The 21516-nt window shown below is 43.8% G+C and overlaps 1 protein-coding gene across 10 annotated transcripts in view; it reads left to right on the forward strand.

The window, feature by feature from the left end:
* Positions 1-20218, forward strand: part of ACBD5 (acyl-CoA binding domain containing 5) — a 61353-nt gene extending 41135 nt beyond the window's left edge. For 9 of the 10 annotated variants that reach the window (XM_085893395.1, XM_085893403.1, XM_085893396.1 and 6 more), the window contains 5 exons: positions 2562-2823; positions 10420-10640; positions 12245-12298; positions 12414-12520; positions 15566-20218. In XM_085893395.1, the coding sequence (XP_085749521.1) occupies positions 2562-2823; positions 10420-10640; positions 12245-12298; positions 12414-12520; positions 15566-15605 (684 nt within the window). In that variant the 3' untranslated portion in view covers positions 15606-20218. Of the gene's footprint in view, positions 1-2561; positions 2824-10419; positions 10641-10883; positions 11434-12244; positions 12299-12413; positions 12521-15565 lie in introns of those variants that run through there. The other variant, XM_085893401.1, reaches the window with a different exon arrangement.
* Positions 20219-21516: the final 1298 nt, after the last annotated feature.

Consider the following 21516-nt stretch of genomic DNA (forward strand, 5'->3'; position numbering starts at 1 on the left):
ATTATCCCACTTGTCTCTGGTGTCAGTGAAGAGGTCACTGGCCCCGAACGGACTCCATGGACATGATCGCACCTGCCTCAGGGTGTGCATGGTTGGGGGGGGGGGAGAGGTGTTGTTGAGGGGTGGGGTACATGATCAGCAGACATGATCACACCTGACCTCAGGGTACGCGGGAAGGCAAAGGTTGATGGGGTTCGTGGTGATGTGCTCACATTTTCAGGTCTGGTGGTGAGCCTTATAATTGGCATTCTGAACTAGTTGTAGGTGATGAAGGGAGCCATTGGTTATTCCAGGAAAAAGTTAAGTTATTGGAGTTGTCAATCTGTAAGGGAACCAATGCAAGAACCATGATTCCAACGATTTATCCAAACAGGAACAAAACATTGAGCAATTGTGAAGATGATTTCAAAAACAGACACACACAGTGCATATAGAAAGTGTTCACCTGCTTTCAAATTTTTCACCTTTTCTGGCCTTATAGCCTGGAATTAAATTACATTAAATCAGACTTTTAAAACCATTAATTACACATCGTAACCCATAACTTCCAAGTGAAAGACAAATTATACAAACTTCAGAAAGTAAATTATAAATACAAATCTAGAATTTTTGAAAAAAAATACAAAGCGCTGCACTTTGTATTCGAACGCTGGCGGTGTGGCAAAGGAGATTGACCATGTGCACGTTGGTGGTCACTAGAGGTTGATCAAGAACTGCAGGGTCTACCGGAGTGCTCAGTTCCTCAATACCGAACACAGGCTTGTGGTAACAACTCTGAAGTTGCAGCTTAAGTCTGGGAGAATGGTACCATCCCAGCCTCGGCTGGATCTGGGCAAGCCCAAGGATGAGAGGGTAGCGAACAGGCTGAGTGGGGATTTTGGGGGTCTGGGTGCTTTGGGGGGTCCTGAAGAGTTGTGGAGTGCCGACAAGACCACCGTCCTTGATGTTGCCGGTGGATGTCTTGTAATTCACCGAAGGACGAAGAAGAATTTTGTCTCTCAAGGGACACTGGATACCATTGACCAGTCACAGGGCCAGGCTGAATGGCAGAGCTGAGCTGTTCAGGGAGCTGAGGCATAAAACTGGACATGTGCTGAGGGTGGACAAGGAGGCCTATGTGCGAGGAATCTGTGAGGGGGTAGAGCATCACCTGTGGACAGGTGATTCTTGTCCTACTTACAGGGGAATTCGTGCATTGCGTTCCTCCAAGCCCATCCCTCTGTGTACTACAGTGAAAGCAGAGGGTGGTAGGCTATTGACAGAGGAGTCCGAAGTGCAGGCCCGTTGGGCCGGTTACTTTGAGCGGTTGTACCAGGCTGATCCACGAGCCGTAGAGTTGGATGTCAGGGGTGTTACTATCCCTATTGCTGACCCTCCAATCAACTGTTAACCGCCTTCATTTGTGGAAACACAGGCTGCGCTGAACCACTTGAAAAAGGTTAAATCTCCTGGGATCGCCGGACACCTTCGGCGCCCGGCGATCCCGCTTTGCAGCACATGGAGTCGGTATTGTGAGGGAGCGGTGTACAATAATTGATTGATTAATTAATCGCAGAATTAAAATGAATAGATAATAATCGTAAAATAATTAATTTTTCAATCAATTGCCGAATAGCATATCTAAACCACCACTGTTTCATACAAATCTGTTACTTTTTGCAAACGAAGTAGTTAAATCAAACAATGAAGAATTCATTGATTAATCAAATCAAAAATACCCTTTGCAGCCAAATAACTTGGTCACTGCCATGTCCAAATATCAGCTTCCCCGCTCAAAGGATGGCTGAGATATCACCCGGCCAAACAAGAAAGCAAACGGACTAAAAACTGAGTACTCCCTTCCTTCAGGGCCCGGCGATGAGGTCATGCATCACCTAGATATGGAATTTGGAAGGAGTGGTGTACAATAATAGCATAATATTAAAGTTATTGCGAAATAATACTCGTACAAATAATATCCCCCCTTCTCCAAGGCGTTTTTCCTCGAACAAATGCTGCGTTCACGTGTTTAAATAGCTTATCATGGCATTCCATGGAAAACCATTACCGGAAGTTAAATTTTTTAAAATTTGTTATGAACTATAAACATGTGTGATTACCTTTTTAAGCAGTCGCTACTGCTGTTTAACATTAACTGAAAGGGAGGAAACCCAGGGTGTGTTCAATTACCAAGCAGCTCGCTCGCGCCAAGCCAGCCGTTCCTCATCAACAGTTTTGAATGGAGTGCTTGCTTGAATGCTTAAGCCACTTGGCGAGTGCCATTCAAGAAACTTGGCAACTGAACACACCTCCACGTTCTTGAGGCCCGACCCCAGATCCACTGTAATCTATATACCCCAGACAGGATAATAACATGACCCTTGCTGCCACTCTCATTTGGAGTGGGTGTACCAGTAAGCATAAAATAAGTAATTTTTGTTAAACATTAACTACATATATATATATATATATATATATATATATATATATATATATATATATATATATATATATATATATATATACTTTTGATATCATTATCAAGGAGCATCTAACCTTAGTGTTTTCTGTCCTCTTTTCAGAAGCAAAAAGAAAAAGCTTTGAGGAAGTCACATTTAAACTACATCGGTGTGGGAAAAGCTCAGATGTTTTGCAAGCCAGGTGCCTCAAACACCCATGAAATGCAAAGCAGAATTGGGGATGACTGTGAGAGACCATGGGGAATGGAAGCTGGCTTTGCTGTGGGATGGGGTGGAGAGGGCCCCGGAACGGGGGGGACCGGAGGAAGCCAAAGAAATGGATTGAGAAGAGGCGGAGAGAGGAGAGGATTTCACGAGGAAAGGGGTACGTGTTTGCCAAAACAAAACTGACTCCATCTTTTAATCACAATGCCTTTCATGTCATCCCAAAGTGCTTTCTGGTGCATCAACTTTCGAGACAAATTTCCCTGTGAAAATTGAACGGAATTGTCAAGAAAAATCATTGCGTCGCAAGGATCCCCATGAAATAATATTTCAACACAATGCATATCAATTGAAAATCCAATATGTAATTACAGATGTACAATTTATTTAAAGGAATATATATATATATATATATATATATATATATATATATATATATATATATATATATATATATATATTTTTTTTTACAAACCAGTTGTATCATTCCATATTTGATCAACACAGAAAGTGATAGATTTGGCCTCATTTTTCATGCAATCCGATGGAATGTGTTCTGCCGAATGGTGTTCTTCAAATGTACTTTCATGCAAAACCTTACGTCGTTTGTTAAGCCGTTCCCGTGATATTGTTAAGGATTCGGCGGCGCTTAACAGCACCGCCGTCTCAGGGGTTATAACGCCGGCTAGTTCGGCACAGGTCTCGGGTCACGCACCTCAGATCACGATACCAAAGTACCCCTGTGCCTTATCAGTTGGGGATATAGATATGCCTTACCAGTATATAGACCCCGGCTACAGACTGGGTTTCTCAGAGATCGAGCGAAGTCTGCCAGTCCGTAGCCCGTTTTGTTTTAAATAGAAATCGAGCGATTGTTTCTCAGCGCGGCACGAATAAATTCAAGGCGGCAAATTTCGTATAACTCAGCCAGATTTATTGGGGACACATCGGGGAAACACGACACAAGCAAAGCATTCACGACAATGTTATCATTCATCTATAACCCGCTCTTACCTAGGGAGCTTCGGATACGGGTTTCGAAGGGAGCCCTAGCGAAATAAATCTTAGGCCTGGACAACATGCAGACAAGACACTGAGTACTTGGTGGTGCCTCATGGACAAGAGGAAAAGTGTCGAAGGCACGAATGCGGCTCGTGACAAGCCGATAGTGTCGGATTCGAGCGCCCAGCTCGAGCATGCAGCATGGCAAGATGGCGACGATGACGTCCTTTTGTCGGCAGTGCTCACGCACCGGCGTCGGCGCGTCCAACCCCTGTAAGGTCGATGGCACAAGACCTAAAGATCCGGTGTGTTCCAGCTGGTTTCTCACAAGGTCCAGTATGCAAATCCAGGCCTGGCCTGTACACCAGACCAGGCCAAATCTGGCTGTTGGGCTCCGCAGGTGGGTTGATGGGATGAAAAGACGTGGTCCAGCCACGCAGGGAGCAAGAGCAGTCAGAGGCCCCGTGGCTGGACTCAGGATGAACCTGGGGACGACCTGCACGCTGGGTCCATCACCAAGGAGGAACAGCCGACCAAGCCACTCCTCATAACGCAGATCGCAGACAGACCAGAAGCAGTTCCTTCCTTGCCTTTCGGGGCGGGCCTTACGGACCACCTCCGGGGACACGTGATTGGTCCATCGTTCGAGCCCGCAGCAGCTCTCCGCCAATGGGTTGCTGGCACGTCTGGCTGAATGACTGTCAGGGCGCTGGGCGGGGGCTCGTTAGAAGGGGGGAAGGAAAAAAGAAGGTGCCTCTCGATACACCACCACTGTATGAACACTGGACAGCCTGCTACACCTCCCCACACGCATGTAACGTCCGATTACCAAACAACCTGGCTAAACATGCATTTAAGGGGGGATTTGGGCTAATCCTATATTTAATAACCCACAAAGGGCCCATTTCCGCAACAATATGACCTTTCAAGCATTCCGATTCCGATCCTCCACTCTTAGGTCAGGTCAGGTATGGGAGCATGTGCCAGAACAGCACGTCGCTGCGTCCACTTTCCGCCGGTACTCCAGGGGCCTCCGTCTGGCCATCCCCCAGGCAGATGCCAGGCCCATCCCCATCTCCTTGAGATGATGGTCAACCTGTTGCAACCATGAGGCACGTGGTCGACCCACTGGCCTCCTCCACTCATGAGACTCCCTCACTGAGAGAATCTGGTGAGCAGGATCAGAGTCAGGAAAACGAGCCACATGTCCATACAGCCGCAACTGACGCTCACGGACTATGCAGGTAACAAATCTCATCCGAGTCTCTCTCAGCAACCGCTCGTTGGACACAAAATCAGACCAGCGATAGCCAAGGATTCTCCGAAGAGACCTGGTACCAAAGGAATTAAGTCTCCGTCTCAGATCCTTGGTCAGAGTCCAAGTCTCGCACCCATAGAGCAAGACTGGAAGTACCAAGGAGCTGAAGACTCGGACTTTCGTCCTCCCGCACAGGTACCGGCAGCGCCACACCCCATGATCCAGTGAATCCATGACTCCCCAGGCCCGACCCAGACGTCTATTGACCTCTGACTCGCAGCCAGCAGAGACATGAATATCACTGCCAAGGTAAGTGAATCTCTTCACGACCTCAACATCCTCACCACAAACAGACACAGACAGGACAGCAGCATCCAAGATGTCACCGAAAGCCTGGATCTTAGTTTTGACCCAAGAAACCCGTAATCCCAACGGCTCCGACTCCTCATTCAGCACCTCGAGGGCCCCCAAGAGGATGTCTAAAGTCTCCGCAAAGATGACTGCATCATCTGCAAAGTCAAGGTCCGAGATCTTGACATTCCCAAATAACGCACCGCAACTTGATCTCTCTGACATCCTCCCAAGAATCCAGTCCATACAAGTGCTGAAAAGTGTGGGGGCAAGTACACATCCCTGACGAACTCCAGTAACAACTGGAAATAAGTCAGTTTCGGGTGGAACAACACCACTCTTAATCCTTCACATTGTCGTATACATCAGAATCTCTTTTGCCGAGAAAGCTGAAGGAGGCCTTTTTGTGAAGCTTAAAAGCTGTATTTTTACCTTGAAACTATTACAAACTGCCTTTCGAGACTTTTAGGGTATCATACAGTGAGGGGTGACCTTCAACCCGACTCCACATACCTTCATGAATTATCATTTCTCAAGGTTTTTCTCTTACAGAATCCCATTCATCTCTTCTCTCTGTAGGGTCACATTAATGGTGGCCATCTGTCCAAACTGACGTTTCAGGCATTAACCCTACTTCAGAGCAAAAGAGGGATGAAGGGTGAATTTTGTTGCTGCTAACAAAGCGTTAACAACTCTATTTTAGTTTACCGAAGGGTTAACTCCCAAAACGACAGCTTCTCCTTCAGGTCAGGTCAGATTAGATCTGTGACTTGCTGCAGGTACCATGTAAACCTGTACTAACCTGTTCCATGGTCAGGTTGTCGGCGACTAAACCGTCTCCCCCACCAGGTTTTCTGGTGAGGAGGGTGTTTGGATATGGACACCCAGCAGGATGAAGAACAAAACCTGTCAAAGGGTGGAGGAGCTCCTTGTGAGCCAACAGCCATCCATATCTCGTGCCCAACTGTGTCTGCGGATGTCCTCCTGCAGTTGGGTTACATTTTCTTAGGAAGTTGGTGGCAGGATTTGCACTCCAGCCACCGTAAAACACTTCATTCCGCAAAACATTCCAAAAGCAGAAAAAGAAATAAATCTGAAAACCCACTCCGTGGGAGTACCTTCTGTGCAGCTTCCCTTTGCAGGGCAGCTCACGGGGGATTGGGGCAAAGCCTTTGGGACCCCCAATCTTTGATGATAGGAGGGAAACCATGGGGTAACATCCCTGGGTCAGATTGCGGGAGAGTGTGTCGGAGTGGTGCTGAGGTGTCGTCCACCAGAAGGCAGTCTCCTTCGGTTAGCCTGGGGCGGTCCCTTTGGGTGGGTGCCTGAAATGCCCTATCCCAAAGAGAGGATGATCACCTGTCTCTGTTATCATCTGAGCTCAAGCGTTTGGACATCGGTATTGCAGCACTCTCTGAGGTTCGGAGACCGGATTGCGGTGAGATCATGGCGGGTGGTTACACCTACTATTGGGCTGGTTGCTCTGATGGTGACCATGCCCAAGGAGTTGCTGTAGCTGTGCCCAATAAGCTGACTCCAATGATAATTGAGGTAACACCAGTCAATGAGCGTATTATGAGACGAAGGATTCCTTGGGTGTCATTTCCCTGGTCTCTGTATATGCTCCGACTGAGGCGAGTGATCTCACCAGCTCGGAAACCCATTTCCTGAAGCTCTCGACGAACAGTGCTTGTGCTGGCGTTGCTTCCAGAGTCAATTTGTAACTTGTTAGCGAGTGTTGCAACTGACGTCCGACAATTTTTCCATGCTACGCGCTTTAGCACTCGGTGGTCCCATTCTATGAGCTTGTGTGGCCTACCACTTCGAAGCTGAGCTGTTGTTGCTCCTCGATGTTTCCACTTCACAATAACAGCACTTACAGTTGACCGGGGCAGCTCTAGCAGGGCAGAAATTTGATGAACTGACTTGTTGGAAAAGTGGCATCTAATGACGGTGCCACGTTGAAAGTCACTGAGCTCTTCAGTACGGCCCATTCTACTACCAATGTTTGTCGATGGAGATTGCATGACTGTGTGCTTGATTTTATACACCTGTCAGCAACGGGTGAGCCTGAAATAGCCGAATCCACTCATTAGAACGGGTGTCTGCATACTTTTGGCCATGTAGTGTATATTATGTCCCGGTAAGTACAAGTACTTACAAAAGCTATTTCATTTGAAGTAATAACCTTCGCCTATAAGCAATCGACTGATTTCCCAACTTCCCGGATCATCAGCTGGGCACCGTTTTTCATCGAGGTTTCGATCCTTTCAACCCAGAACCTCTCCAAACGGTGCATCCACAACCCCGGTCACAGGTCCACATCAGTGGATTACTCAACGTCAACGGACCCACAACCTCAAAGTTGTGGCCAGACAGTCAGTCAACACAGCAATGCAATATCCTTATTCAAACTTATTTAATTATTCCATTTATTTAAAGTTTTCCTACATAAGAATAACTTTAATCATACACCCCTTCATATGTTAATATATTAAGCGATAAACACTTTACCTTGCAGACACGTCCATTACACAGCACCTCCATCTAACCATCGACTCAAACTGTCATTCAAATATTCATACTGTCATTAACAACCGATTTTAACATGCTCCACTGTGTATCCTAGCAACCACCAATAAATTATATTAATGCTTATTTATAATGTATTTTATAAAAAATATTTATTGATTGTATTTATATCTCAATACCTTCTGTAAACATATATATATATATATATATATATATATGTATGTTTAATCAATAGTATTAATTAAATAATTTACCTTCCTAAAATAATTAATTCATTCTTATTATATCAAATGCAATGCAATGGGAACTTGTTTTCACGAAAACCAACCGAACCTGAATAAAAGGTGATGATGAAGTCCAAAGCCATTCTCACAAGACCTGATCAAACGATCAGATAAATATCCTCTGTTTAACATGATGGGAAAAACCTTCTCAGCACGTTCCACAAAATCATCCTTTACCGAACAAATTCTTACAAATCTAAGTAGCTGAGATGAAAAGACATTGTAAGCCATTTTAATTGGTCCATTGTTACCTGGAAAGGTGTACAAGACTCCAGGTAAACTGAAATCATCAACTTCATGATACATATACACTTGTACTAAAACCATTCTGTCCAACTCTAACCAACACATTCGGATATGCATCAACTGTTCAATCGTTACCACTCGTGTTTACAATCAGGCTCTCTGGACCAATCTTGTGAAGCTGCCTCTCAAAAAAATTACAGTTAACCACACAAATATCATCTGTTTCACATGTGTGACATAGTATTTTAGTTAATCGTAATATTATTATTTTTTTCCTCCTTCATCAGTTTCTGCATGAATGAAAATTCACAGAAAATAAGAAAAATTTCAGCTTTTCATTTTTTAAATTAATTTGCAAAAAAAATTTCTAAAAACATGTTTTCACTTTGTCGTCGCGTGGTATTTTGTACAGATCGGTGACAAAAAATTTAAATTTAAATCCATTTTCAATTCGGCCTGTAACACAAATGTGATAAAAGTCGAGGCGTGTGAATACTTTCTGAAGACGCTGTATTTCCGAAGAGCTATTTCAATGTTTTGAGTGAGTTTTGGCATGTGTATCAAGGAATTGGTACATTCTTAGCTCTGCTGACTGTTTGTTTTGTGTGAGGTTTGAAGCTTTGTTGAAATTGCCAGTAAGGTAGAAAATGATAATTTCACTTTCGGTTGTGGGCTCCAGATCCTTGGGATTGGAGCTGGTACGGTTTCCGACGGATTGTTCGATCTCACGAGTCGAGAGAGAGGCTCGCTTGGATAGGAATCTAAACTTGTAGTTGATTTCCTTGCATGTTTCAACACGGTGTTTCAAGGCACTGATAAGCTGATCAGTGATGACAAGGAACACCTCGGTCTTGAATTTCTCCTTGGATTGACAGCACAGTGTCTTCAGCATCTCCATCAACCTGGTGTTGGCTTAACGGTTAAGGTGGCTGGCTTAAGATCTTCGGGTCTTGAGTTCAAGCTCCGATCGTTTTCTTGAAATAACACCAGGTGGGTGATGGTCGGAGATGGTCGGATATCAGTCTGTCATCCTTCCGAGGTCGGCAAAATGAGTACCGGCTGACTTGTAATGGGCGCTGCATCAGCGGCACAGCTGCGCTTCCAGAAAATGATGCAGCCAGCCACCACAAGCTGCCTACGAAACGACAACAAGCATCTCCATCGTCGAAGCAGTGGTTGCTCGTGAGGATGCACCTCTGGGATTAATTGCACTCGTTATGGCCACACAGTTTAATCCCTAGGTCTTCAAAGTCCACAAACTCCGTCCGCTGGGTTCTTGACAAAATGAACAGGAGACTCCAGTGAGTACAATGCACCATTCAGATTTACGATGGTCTCTTGAAGTGAGAGACTTGTCTGGTGAAAGCACTCGAAGACCGTTTCAAATATCAATGAGAGAATAGCTGAATCCTGTTCGCCCGGCTTGTCGAGGATCCACTGAGATTCGTTTCGGTACATTTTCGGTGGGAAGTGATTGAGAGGGCCATGAGAGAATTGGGTGGACAGACAGCAGATGTTCGGGATAGAGGGGTGTGGAGAGGAAACAATTGTTCGGCCAATCCCCACAAGGTTGGATTAACCGAGGCCTTGAACGTAGTAACAGTTTATTTGCACAAATGTACATGCACACTCGAGGGCCGGTGTGTTGATTGAGTGCTTTTATTTTTCACGCAATCTAATATCTACCCCCGAGATTAGAAACGAGGCCAAGGTAAGTTCCTGCTCTATAATGATCCTGGGGGAGTTTGAGAAACTTTAAATCCCTTTTTGGATTCCGGCTTGCATTACAGAGTAAAGCTCGAAGATTCATTTATATAAGGTAGCCACGTCATCGTTCATCATCTGTGTGTAGCCGATACATATTATTGGTGATCTGCCAGTAAAGAGTCAAACACCGACGACGAATAAAGCTCCGATTCATTCAAATGATGTTTTTTTGAATATGATGCTCTTTATTGTGGAACTCTGCCTTATTTATTGCATTTATTGTGAATTTGCCTTTTGAATCTGTTTGAAATTGTTATAGCATGCATTGGGTATCTCATTTGTCATGAACGATGTTTTGCCCGGTTGCGCCGACTAGGCCTAAGGCGGGAACTGGTCGATGAACGGAGGCAAGGGCTTGGCATTGGAGGGAATGAGGGTGGCAGCGGTGATGGCAGAGGTGGTGAGGATTGGCGTGGACGCGCCGCCGGTCGGATCGACGTCGGTGAGCAGATTGCAACGGCGTTGGTCCGACTGCAGCAGGACATGCATAGTGTCCTACAGAGACTCAACACCCTGGAGGCTTTGACCACGTCGCAGGTTTGTCTCGTGCCTTTTTCATCCCTGTTGTTTTCTGCCTTACTATGTACTTGTAATCTCCAGAGCAAACTTCACTTTGGCCAAATTTGTTTTTCTTCCTCCATTGTTTTTGGCTGTGTCCACATGGAGGAGTGAGTCCGTCAGAAATCCCATGTTTCAAGAGCTGAAGTTGCATTGAAAAACAAGTCCATGTACAGAGACAGAGACAGAGACTGTGTTTGTGTGTGTCATTTCATTCTAAAGGGTTCCTGCTTTCAGGACGTGTTTGGCATTGAAAAGCGATGCAGTTGTTGGCCTCATGGTGGTTACCTTTTGCCTGCGGGCTTGCCGGCAGCACTGCCTGGCTCCACAGCCCAATATACACTTCGAAACAGACGTCAAGGCCGACATGTGATAGCTTAAAACCTCGCCCAGAGTCTGAAGTACCGGCATGGAAAATTTGGGGCCTCTAGGTGTTATGGTTTGACCATGAAAGAATTATGTACAAACACACAATATCTGTACATAGGGACCGTGTGACGGCGAGCCAAGTTTTTAGTGTGCAAGCTTGGTATTATAAGAGATTTTGTTTTGCATTAGGAAGAAATTAAATAAAAGACCAAATACAGCATCGAAGTCATCAACAGGAACCCAAAATAGGCAAAGTCAGAGTATAACAATTTACACCACAGGAAAGCTCTTGTGATGTCATATTGTACTGTATGTACTTACGACAACTCGTGCACTTTTTATTTTGTATTTGTGTAAAAAAAAAAAAAAAAATTGTTCAACCATACATTACTGAATGACTTTCCTGCTCACAGAGGTGTCAAGTGTCTCTTTGCCAATGTATACAAATAAAATAAACGTCGATAACAGTCCAGAGCCTGTGATGACATGACGAGTATCCACCGCTCAGCGACAGGTTTATAGTTTAATTACCTCCGCCACTGAAGGCGAACGGAGGCCGTTTTCACCTCTGTATGTTTGTCTATCCGCTTGTTTGTGAGTAGGATATCTCAAAAACATGGACTGATTTGGACGAACCTTGGTGGACGGTTTGGGTGTGTGTGACAAGGACGATTTGATTCGATTTTGTTGAAGATCCGGATTTGGATTGGAGATTTTTTTTTTGAATTTTACAAAGTGATTCTTCACCATTGAGAGATAGGGCCAAAAACGATATGTCGCACAATATCTCAAACGGTTATGTAAGGATTCAGATGAAACTCGGCGGATGACTTGGGTAGGTGACAACAACAAGCCGACTCAATTTTGGTTAAGATAGAGATGCAGATCCGGCCTATCAGTGAGATACAAAACGTAAACTGTTCAGATTTGTGGTGGGATGCACTTTACCGATTGCGGTTCCAGTTCATGGATGGATTGAGGTGCCAATTGTTGTTGGAAGATAAACCAGAGTGCCTATTTTCATGAAACCTTGTTTCGTTTCTCTCCTCTCCGTTTGACATCCTCTTCCTCCAAGTGACGGTTCCAAACATTTTTTTCAGCAAAGTGCACGCAGTTTAACCCGAGGGAATGTGAATGTTTAAAGGACTGTGTTGAACCTGAGGTTGTGTGGAATCGGCGTGCTTCCTCGTGATGTGATGTTGTACTCCGCGCAGGCACGGACGGTGCAATTCCCGCAGCACTTTGAAATGCGTGTCCCAGTACAATCGGTGAGTAAAATGACTATTTTTGGATTTTGGAAGTTTTGTGTTGAATAAAACTGCTCGATCAAGAGTAAAGTCCACGCAGCGTTTTTTTTCGAGTGTATGAACACCTGTTTTCCAGGAGCCGTCGGTTTGGCCGTTCAACATCCCAGGGCGAACCCTGATATTTGTCTTGGTGTGGCCTTTCATCGCCCAGTGGCTCATTCATGTGTTTTTTCGACGACGCAGGTAATTGATTCCTTCACGTGTTCGCAAACTGAGACGATGTTAATTTTTATTTTTGGCATTTTTGAAGAGGCTTCCTTTACACGCACAAACACCACATTGTTTTATGCCATTCCCTCCTTCTCTTTCGAAGCCGATGCTTCCGAGGGTAGCATTCTTGCATCTGTTTTCTTCTTGCTTGACAACAATGGCCTTTCTTGCCACGTCTCTCACGATAGTTCCCCGTTGTCAGTAGATAGAGAATTTGCTGCTCCTCCATTTGGGATTATGGAAAAATATATACTACGTACGAAGTGGGAGACAGGCACACAAACCTCATCCCGAGTAAGTCCTCACTGATGCTATGAGCTAGAGGGTGCACCATTGGACAGTGCACATTGTTTTCTTTACGCGTATGTTTAGGAATATTTAACAAGAGTGATTCAAGGTTGATGTGAACTTTTATGATATAGAATCAAAATGTAGGTACAAATGAAGTTTATGAAGCTTCACCTTATTCTCAAACAAACGGATCCAAATGCAATACTGTCTCCTCTGGCGAGGGTAACTGGAGCAGCACTCGGTGGAGCACATACCTCTGCCAGGCTGAGCAGTTTACGTTTTCTATCCCACTGATGGGCCAGATCTGGACCCGGACCTCCAAGATCTCATCGACTTATCCTTGTCCCCTACACAACTCATCAATCAAGTTTCGTCCGAATCTGTCCACAACTTTTTGAAATGTCTTGCTATATATCGTTTTTGACCTTATCTCTCAATGGTGAAGAATCGCTTAAAAAATTACAAGTTCTCGCATCCGGGTCCGGATTCGGATCTTCATCAAAATCGAATCAATTCTTCCTCGTCACACACCCGACGTGTCCACCAGGTTTCGTCCGAATCCATCCACAACATTCTGAACGAGAACAGGCACTCGGTAGAGCGCATACCTTCGCCGCCGCAACTTTTTTCCGGGCACATTTGAAAAACGTCATTTTAAAACGTCCATGACGTCACAACCGTCAGTCCGATTGACGTCAAATTTGGTGTGTAACCTCCTTGAAGGCAGTCCAACAAAATGGAATGATAAACACTGAAAAATGAAAAAGTTGAAAAATGACGTCATCTTTTGATGTCATTTTGACGCACTTCCGGGGACGTCACGTCCAATCGGGGACTACCATTCTGAAAGCTCGTAGTTCACTGAACGTTTTAACGTTGGTTTCATGCCAATAGCTCTATTGGATCTGAAGCTATGCCTACAAGTATATTTTGACCTTGAGTGTGACCTTGACCTTGACAACAGAGTTAATTGGAAAAACCTGTACATCAATAAACAGATATTTCGGTACTGATCCTAATGCCTGGATTTGGGAGACTTTGCTTTGTAAATTATAGAGATATTTGAATGTAAAATATCAGGACATTTTAGCCACAATTGAAAAACGTCATGTTCAAATGTCAATGACGTCATAACGGTCAGTCCGATCGAAGTCAAATTTGGTGTGTGACGTCCTTAAGGTAAGTCCTACAAAACGGTATGATCAAAACTGATGAGATCGAAAATTGAAAATTTACGTCATCTTGTGACGTCATTTAGACGCACTTCCGATGACGTCACGTCAAATCCGACACTACATATCTGAAAGGTATCTCGTCATGGAACAATATGGCGGTGGTTGCATGTTGATAGCTGTATTATGAAGGAAGTTATGCTCAAAAGAGTGTTTTTGACCTTGACCTTTGACCCGATCGCTCCCAAAATCTAATCAAATCGTCCTTGGATACTCACGAATCATCCCACCAAATTTCATGCAATTCGGTTTAATACTTTCTGAGTTATGCGAATAACAAACAAACACACATATTCACAAATAAATAAATACACAGCGACCAAAACATAACCTTTCGCAGAATGCGAAGGTAAATATCCTGTTCACAGAAAGACAAGCAGACAGACAAAGGTGAAAACAATCTCCACCCTCCTTTGGTGGCGGAGGTAACAAGTCGCTCGTGCTGCATTGATGTTTTCCCCACATTAAAGAAACTCCAACTGTATTTCGCCTTTAAGGTTCTGAAACCACAAACTGCCATAAGCTCTCCCACCAAGGGTTGAACCTGAAATTTATTTTTGGTGGTTGCGAGACCAAGAGGTCTCCACTCCATGCTGACTTTTTGATTTTGATGTGCAATGATGGACCCACGTCCCATTGCACATGATAATCTTCAAGAAGTCGTCTCCTTCCATCTGCTGGTGTCCCAGGATCTCCATTGCACAATGTCCACACTAATTGCCCTTTTGATCAGATACGAGACCCTGCGATGCCAAACGCACTATCATCCACTTTAATCCCTCTTGGTTTGCTCTCATGTCGACCTTTCTTTCCTGTGACAAAGGGTACAGATACTGGACGTACGGATGGAATGATTGTGTGTTCTTCAAAGTTTTACAATCGGCAGAAACGCCAAGAGGCAGCGTCGAGAAAGAATTTGGTATGGACGAGCATGTCCAAAGAAGGTCTGCCATTGATGGCCAGTTTAGTTATACATGGTCAGCCAAGGGCATGTGACATGGCATACGACATTCATTGGCCAAGACTTTTCTGATCTAAATCCTCCATTTCATCAGGCTTTTCACATAATTTGGTTCGTCTTCATTCTCCTTCTGTATGTGAAACCAACTCGCCAACTTGGTACGGTCTTGATGTTTTGTTTTGTTTTCTACATCTTCATGATGACCATTCACTGTTATCATGCAAAAAAAAAAAAAAAATCTCACATCCATCTCCGATTTGATCTTGTCCTTGGATAACGACTTCCTTTTTCGCTCTTGTTCCTCAACCTTTTTATGATCCTTTCGTATTCCTTATTTTATCGGAGCTCTTTCATGAACAGACACCATTACCTGCAATGATAGGATTCCCGTGTCAGCGTTTACCTTTACCTTTTAAATGCCTTTTTAAAATATGCAATTCGAGGATCCCAATGACTTTTATCGGTTTTGCCGTTTGCAGTGTTACTGTGACCTTTGCCCTGTGTATAAGCTGTGCTTTCCTTGCTTTTTCCCAGGCGTCTGAACAAAGGAATAATGAGGTCATTGCAGCCATGATTTGAAGTGTAAAGTTTCAAATGCCAGCAATCATGGCATTCGCATTTGAAACGTCGTGAACCTGTCTGAGACTGACGCATCAAAATCATTTTGTTCCTCCGAGGTGAAAAGGAGCCACTTCCAATTGGTGTACTCAAAAACGAAATCGACACGGTGTGCTCCAAGATCATTTGTCCCTCAAACCGCTTGATTATATTTCCCTCATTTCACGAGGAGCTCATTTATCGTTCAGTAAAAGCCCTTTATTTAAATGAATCGATGCACTTTCCTTTATATTGTGCCCTTACGATACCTCCTCTAATCTCTCACCCAGTTGCAGGAATCGAAGGGAAGCGGTTGGAAATGAGGCAGTGGGGTAGGGGAGTGTGGTCGTTATTTCATTTCACGTGCAGTACTTGGCTGCTGGTTTACGTCATTGGCTGAGGCTTTAGCTGTGCCGCTGATGCAGTGTCCCCTGTAGGTCAGAGGAGGAATTTGTAACCTGTTCAAGGTGCCGGCGATAGTTCGCCTCCCTTTTACGAAGGACACCGTGGGATCTTCAACGTCCATTAACTAATGCTGACTGATGGGACGCTCAGTTCAACGTCTATCCGAGGGACGGCACACACATTGATTGATTCCTTGCCCTGCAGGTGAAGCACCAGGATGACGGTTTACAGCTGGGTCGGGATTCAAACCCAGGCTAAACAGCTCAGAGGCGAGTGTGTGTACTCGTTGAGTCGTCAAGTGCTAAAATTACTCGAAACGTTATAAAGGCATGAAAATTGCCGGGAACATAGTTGAAGCTGTTATTGTAATATCAATTGGGAGGCATTGAAAAATTTCATTTATATAATATTATGATGTCATCATTAAGGTCCCGACAGTTTCAAGACCCGATGTAATGTTCGTGCCCACCTAAAGGGATCAAATCGACCAACTACCTTTTAAAACTAGAACGGCACTTGGTAGAGAGCATATCCCCACCAGGCTGAATAGTTTACATGTTATATCCCACTGATGGGCCGTTATGGATCCAGGCATGAACCAAAATCTATTCGGCTTGTTCTCGTCACCTAACTAACTCGTCCATCTCGTTTTGTCCGAATCCGTCCACTACTTTTTGAAATATGCTGTACGTACATCGTTTTTGACCCTATCACTCAATGGTGAAGAATCACTTTTATAAATTAAACAAGTCTGGAGAGGGCGATGGTTCACGAGCAATGTACACGGTTCGCCTTTTTTATTTTTTGACCTTCGAGGGGACGCCACGGGCAAACTGGCGGGAATCGGGAAAAACGTAAATGATGAAAGTTGTCGTACTCTAAGAGCACGACTTGCATACCAACTTTCATTCGAAACAGTTGAAAACCCGAGGAGCTCGATGCCCAATTTATTGATTTTTTTTGACATTTTCCAAGTTCGTGGCCTTGTGACCTTGCCCTTGGGACGAAAATGAAAACTCGAGCTCCATGGGGCTATGCAGGTGCCATTGGGCTAACCAAATACCGAAACTCCTGCCAGATTTGACAAACACCCTTGGAGAAGATGTAGTTTGAAATCGGCTACCCCCTAAAAACACATGTTTTTTGGGCGTGGCTCCGCCCATAATGGGCGCAACATGCCCATTCTCAGGAAAACACAACTAGATCATGATATAAACCTTCCACCCAAATTTTATCAGGATCGGATCAAAACCCACGGAGCTATGCTCGGGGCGGACAGACAGACACATAACGAATATAGTGGTCACTCTGGCTGGCGCTCGTGAACCAAAAATTCTCGTATCCTCGTTTGGATTAGGATCTTCACCAAAATCGAATCGATTCGTCCTTGTCACATCCTCAACCTGTCCACTAAGTTTTTCGTCCAAATCCGTACACAAATTTTTGAGATATCCTGCTCACAGGCAAACAGACAGACAAACAGACAGGTGTGAAAACATAACCTCTGTCCACTTTTGGTGGCAGAGGTAACAATGTGAAATGAAACCTTCATCTGAAAATGATCTTATTTGCACGGTATGATGTCATGATGACATAATTCGCTCAACCACGAGTTTTAAATGACTTCACTGCTGAAAACTTCATGCGAGTTATTAAGAGCAGCCAAAAGCACGAGGTTTAGAACCTCGGTTTTGACATTGTTTACGTTTGTATGAACATTTTTTTTTTTTTAGGGTGGCGCATAGACGGGTGACATACAAGTTGTCATTCTTACATAATAATGACATGGCCTGATGAAAATCACAGAAAATTTCTCAATGAATACGTTCACGTTTTTCGAAAAAGATTTAGTATGGAAAACCCTTTAGTTGTTTTCAATGACGACGTGTAGATGCCTCGAAATTACACATGACTATTGACGGCTACTCCCACATTTACAGAGGACAGCGCATGAAAGGTTATGTTCCTACATCTGCACCAGCCTGGAGGGCATCTCTTGCAGCCACATTTAGTGAGTGCTTGGTATAATCTTAGCGATTTCTGGTAATTCAGACCACACTGGAATCCATCTTTCATTGACGAGAACCCAGGCCAAATCCCCAGGGTTTGGTTCGGTGATCACTTTTTCACACATCTGTTGCCATATGTTAGCTTGCGAGCCAGCCCGTTTAGTATGTTCCACCAATGGTGCCTCTGTCGGTGGTACGTTCTCAAAAGGGCCCGTTATTCATCACAAGCAGCTGCAGACGGCATTCATTTACTTTGAGCTCGCTACTTGTCTCATCGTAAAATAATACAATGAAGCGTTTTATCGCTTGCACACACAATACGTGGAAGTGTTTCCTGGCATGACGGCAAGGGTAGCAAATGCTTCTTCGACGCCTTTGAACTCTTCCAACGTCGACCAGCAAGTGACTTTTCCCTTACATTTGAAAAAGGATGTTGTCAATCTGTAAATGAGTGGAACATCGAAAGAGCACGGCCTCTACTGCTTCCTAACGCTGGAGCCATTTAGTGTGCACAAATGTATCTGAAAGAGTTGCCGACAACAAATGTGACGTCGATATCGATTTTAGTCGAAAGGCTGCGGCTATTGCAACACGACGGTGACCATGCCATTATGAACAGATCTGATTAGAATTTGCTTGATATTATCTTGTATTGCTGCATCGTAAAGATGACCAAACGTATGAGTGTCTGCTTCCTCATGATTACATGGCTGCAAGTTCTCATTTCCTCCTAATGTTGCAATTACAATGTTCCCGGTTGGCAAGAGATGTGCATTGACCTACTTAGACACAAATGAAAAAAGCTCAGCATTATTATCGTCATTCCGCAAGAACGATTGCCAGTTGTTTTGTAGATGCGCCGAACCTGCAATCCTTCTCCTGCCTCCACATTCACATGCTGCCAGCTTCAAGCTTTGTGGTCGATATATGTCCCAGACAATGTCTAAACTCTCCACACCTTTGAAGGAATATATGGTAGAAAATGGTTTTTGGCTTTGTCATTAAATGTTTGGTTTCCTTCTGGTTTGATCATGTTTGCAATGGCTGCACCGTCGATGATAACTATTTTTTTTTTACTGTGGATGGATCGGACTCTGATGCAACAACTTCAAGACATTTGAGCAAGTCAGCCATTGGTTCAGTGTTGCAAATTGATGCCATGAGACGACGAATGGGGCGATTTCTGGTTTTCATGATTGGAAAATTCGAGCAGATTGCTATCTCGCGTTTGACAAGCGACGTATAACCGTGAAAACGGGGAACAATCTTGCTTTTAACGATGCTACCTTTTCTTGAATATGGCTTGCTTTTCGTGCAGACAAAGTAGCAAATAACACGAGATTGTTATTTTCAATCTTGTCATAAATCGGTCCATTCCCCTCAATCAACCTATCCTTTGTAGTTCTTCAGTCGTTGACTTCTGGCAAAGAGAACACTGTGTTCAGTCCATCACCTCTGGGTCGTCATACTCCTGGTCTCCAAGCTTTCTATCAATGAAGGGAACTGATGACGAGACCCTAAAAGTTTTTTTTTTTTAATCTATATAATTTCGAATGAATTTTTTTTTTGCAAAAATAACAAATTGGTATAAGCTATGACCTCATTGTGATGTCATCTTCACATAATCTATCAAACAATCGATCAGTTGGAAAATTTGCACTTTGTAGGTTACCAGCTAAGCGATTGCGATGTTTCTTAGATAAACGAATCGAGCGAAACGGCCAGATTATACGAAATACTCATGACGTCATGATTATGATTATGTCATGATTATGACGTCATACATGGGATTTTTGTATGCCTCTCAAAAGATTTCAATGCAGGTCGGCATAAACTATCTTTTTGCCAATTTTCACACTTTAATGGCATTTTGTGCAATTCGAGCATATTTATGCCCATAACGACTCCGCTCTACCTCGGTTATCCGCCAGCCCTTGGTAAGCAGGGATAGGGGTAATGGGAAAAGATGGACCATCTGAAGGGAGGTTATTTTTGGGGGCAAAGGGAAGGATTCATACAACTATTCTATTTGCATATCCAATGTGTTCTACATACATGGCCTCAAACCACATGTACAGCATTGATTTTACTTTTATGCTTCACACGGTAATCTTGTAATAAAATTGCTGCTGCGCACTGTGTTCATGGACCCAATGTGCTCACTCTCTCACTTTCACTCTCATTCTCTCTCAATTTGTTTGTTATTACATCTGGGATTTGAAATTTCATTGATTAATTAACACGAAAACTTGTGCATGAATATTTGATAAAGGAGTCGTGAACTCATCCGATGTTAAGGCGCTGTCACACCTTGACGATTTAGCCAGCGTATGCCGACTTATGAAAAATTTGTCTAAAACACTGGCACACGTCGAATACGTTATGGGTAAGTTTTGATAACATTAAGAGCACACTGAAAAACAGTGCCATACGTCGTAGTACGTTGGCTTTCATCGTTGTACTTTGCGGTTGTCCTCAAATTTTAGCATGCTTGAAATTTTATGACATATGCCTGCATATGACTCACACGTTCCGCTACGCTGACCATAAGTTGGAGGCACGTGACGCGATTGTTGACACACGTTACTTGTAAGTTACTCATAAGCCGAAACACGTTAAGGTAATGATTAGCGGACCCGAAACTTATTTATAACCTGAGTAACGTGTTGTAGGCATGTTACACGATCGTTGACACACGTCGAGGCACGTTATGCGATCGTTGACACACGTCGAGGCACGTTACTTGTAAGTTACTCATAAGTCGAAACACGTTGAGGTAATGCTTAGCATACCCAAAACTTATTTATAACCTATGAGTAACGTGCTTTGAACCTATGTGTAACGTACCTCCAACGCATATTGATGTATGTGGACGTATTTGATTGACGTCTTCCGGACGACCACTGAACTTACTGAACGTGTTTCTAATTTACAGCTACCGTATAATGGCGTATTGGCAGCGTTTAAAAAAATAGAAAAAACAACAAACTTCCGATATTTCGTCACGTGCCGTTACGTCACGTCCAATTGCCTCTTCAGTTTGCTCATGTCTTATTCTTAGTTCCTACTCTGTGAATATTTTCTGTTTGAGGATATCGTCACGTCGACGTCGAAACTTGAAAGCAAATGTCCAAATATATTTTAAAATTCGTGATAGACTAAAAAAAAAAAAAAAAAAAACAACTTCAGATATTTCGTCACATGCCTTCACGGAGCCAAGGAGAAAAAAAGAAAATGTGCCTTGACGGAGAAAATAAGTTTCGGGTACGCTAAACATTACCTTGACGTGTTTCGACTTATGAGTAACTTACAAGGAACTTGTGTCGACGTGTGTCAACGATCGCATATCGTGCCTACAACTTATTCCCAGCGTAGCGGAATGTGTGAGCCATACGGCGAGTACGTCGTAAAATTTTCAGCATGCTTGAAATTTCACGACATACTAGACGTACCACGAAATATGACAGCGTACTT

The sequence above is a fragment of the Eptatretus burgeri genome, chromosome 8 (genome assembly GCF_056783735.1).
Source record: "Eptatretus burgeri isolate ZD-2024b chromosome 8, Ebu_testis_v1, whole genome shotgun sequence".
Classification (NCBI taxonomy): domain Eukaryota; kingdom Metazoa; phylum Chordata; class Myxini; order Myxiniformes; family Myxinidae; genus Eptatretus; species Eptatretus burgeri.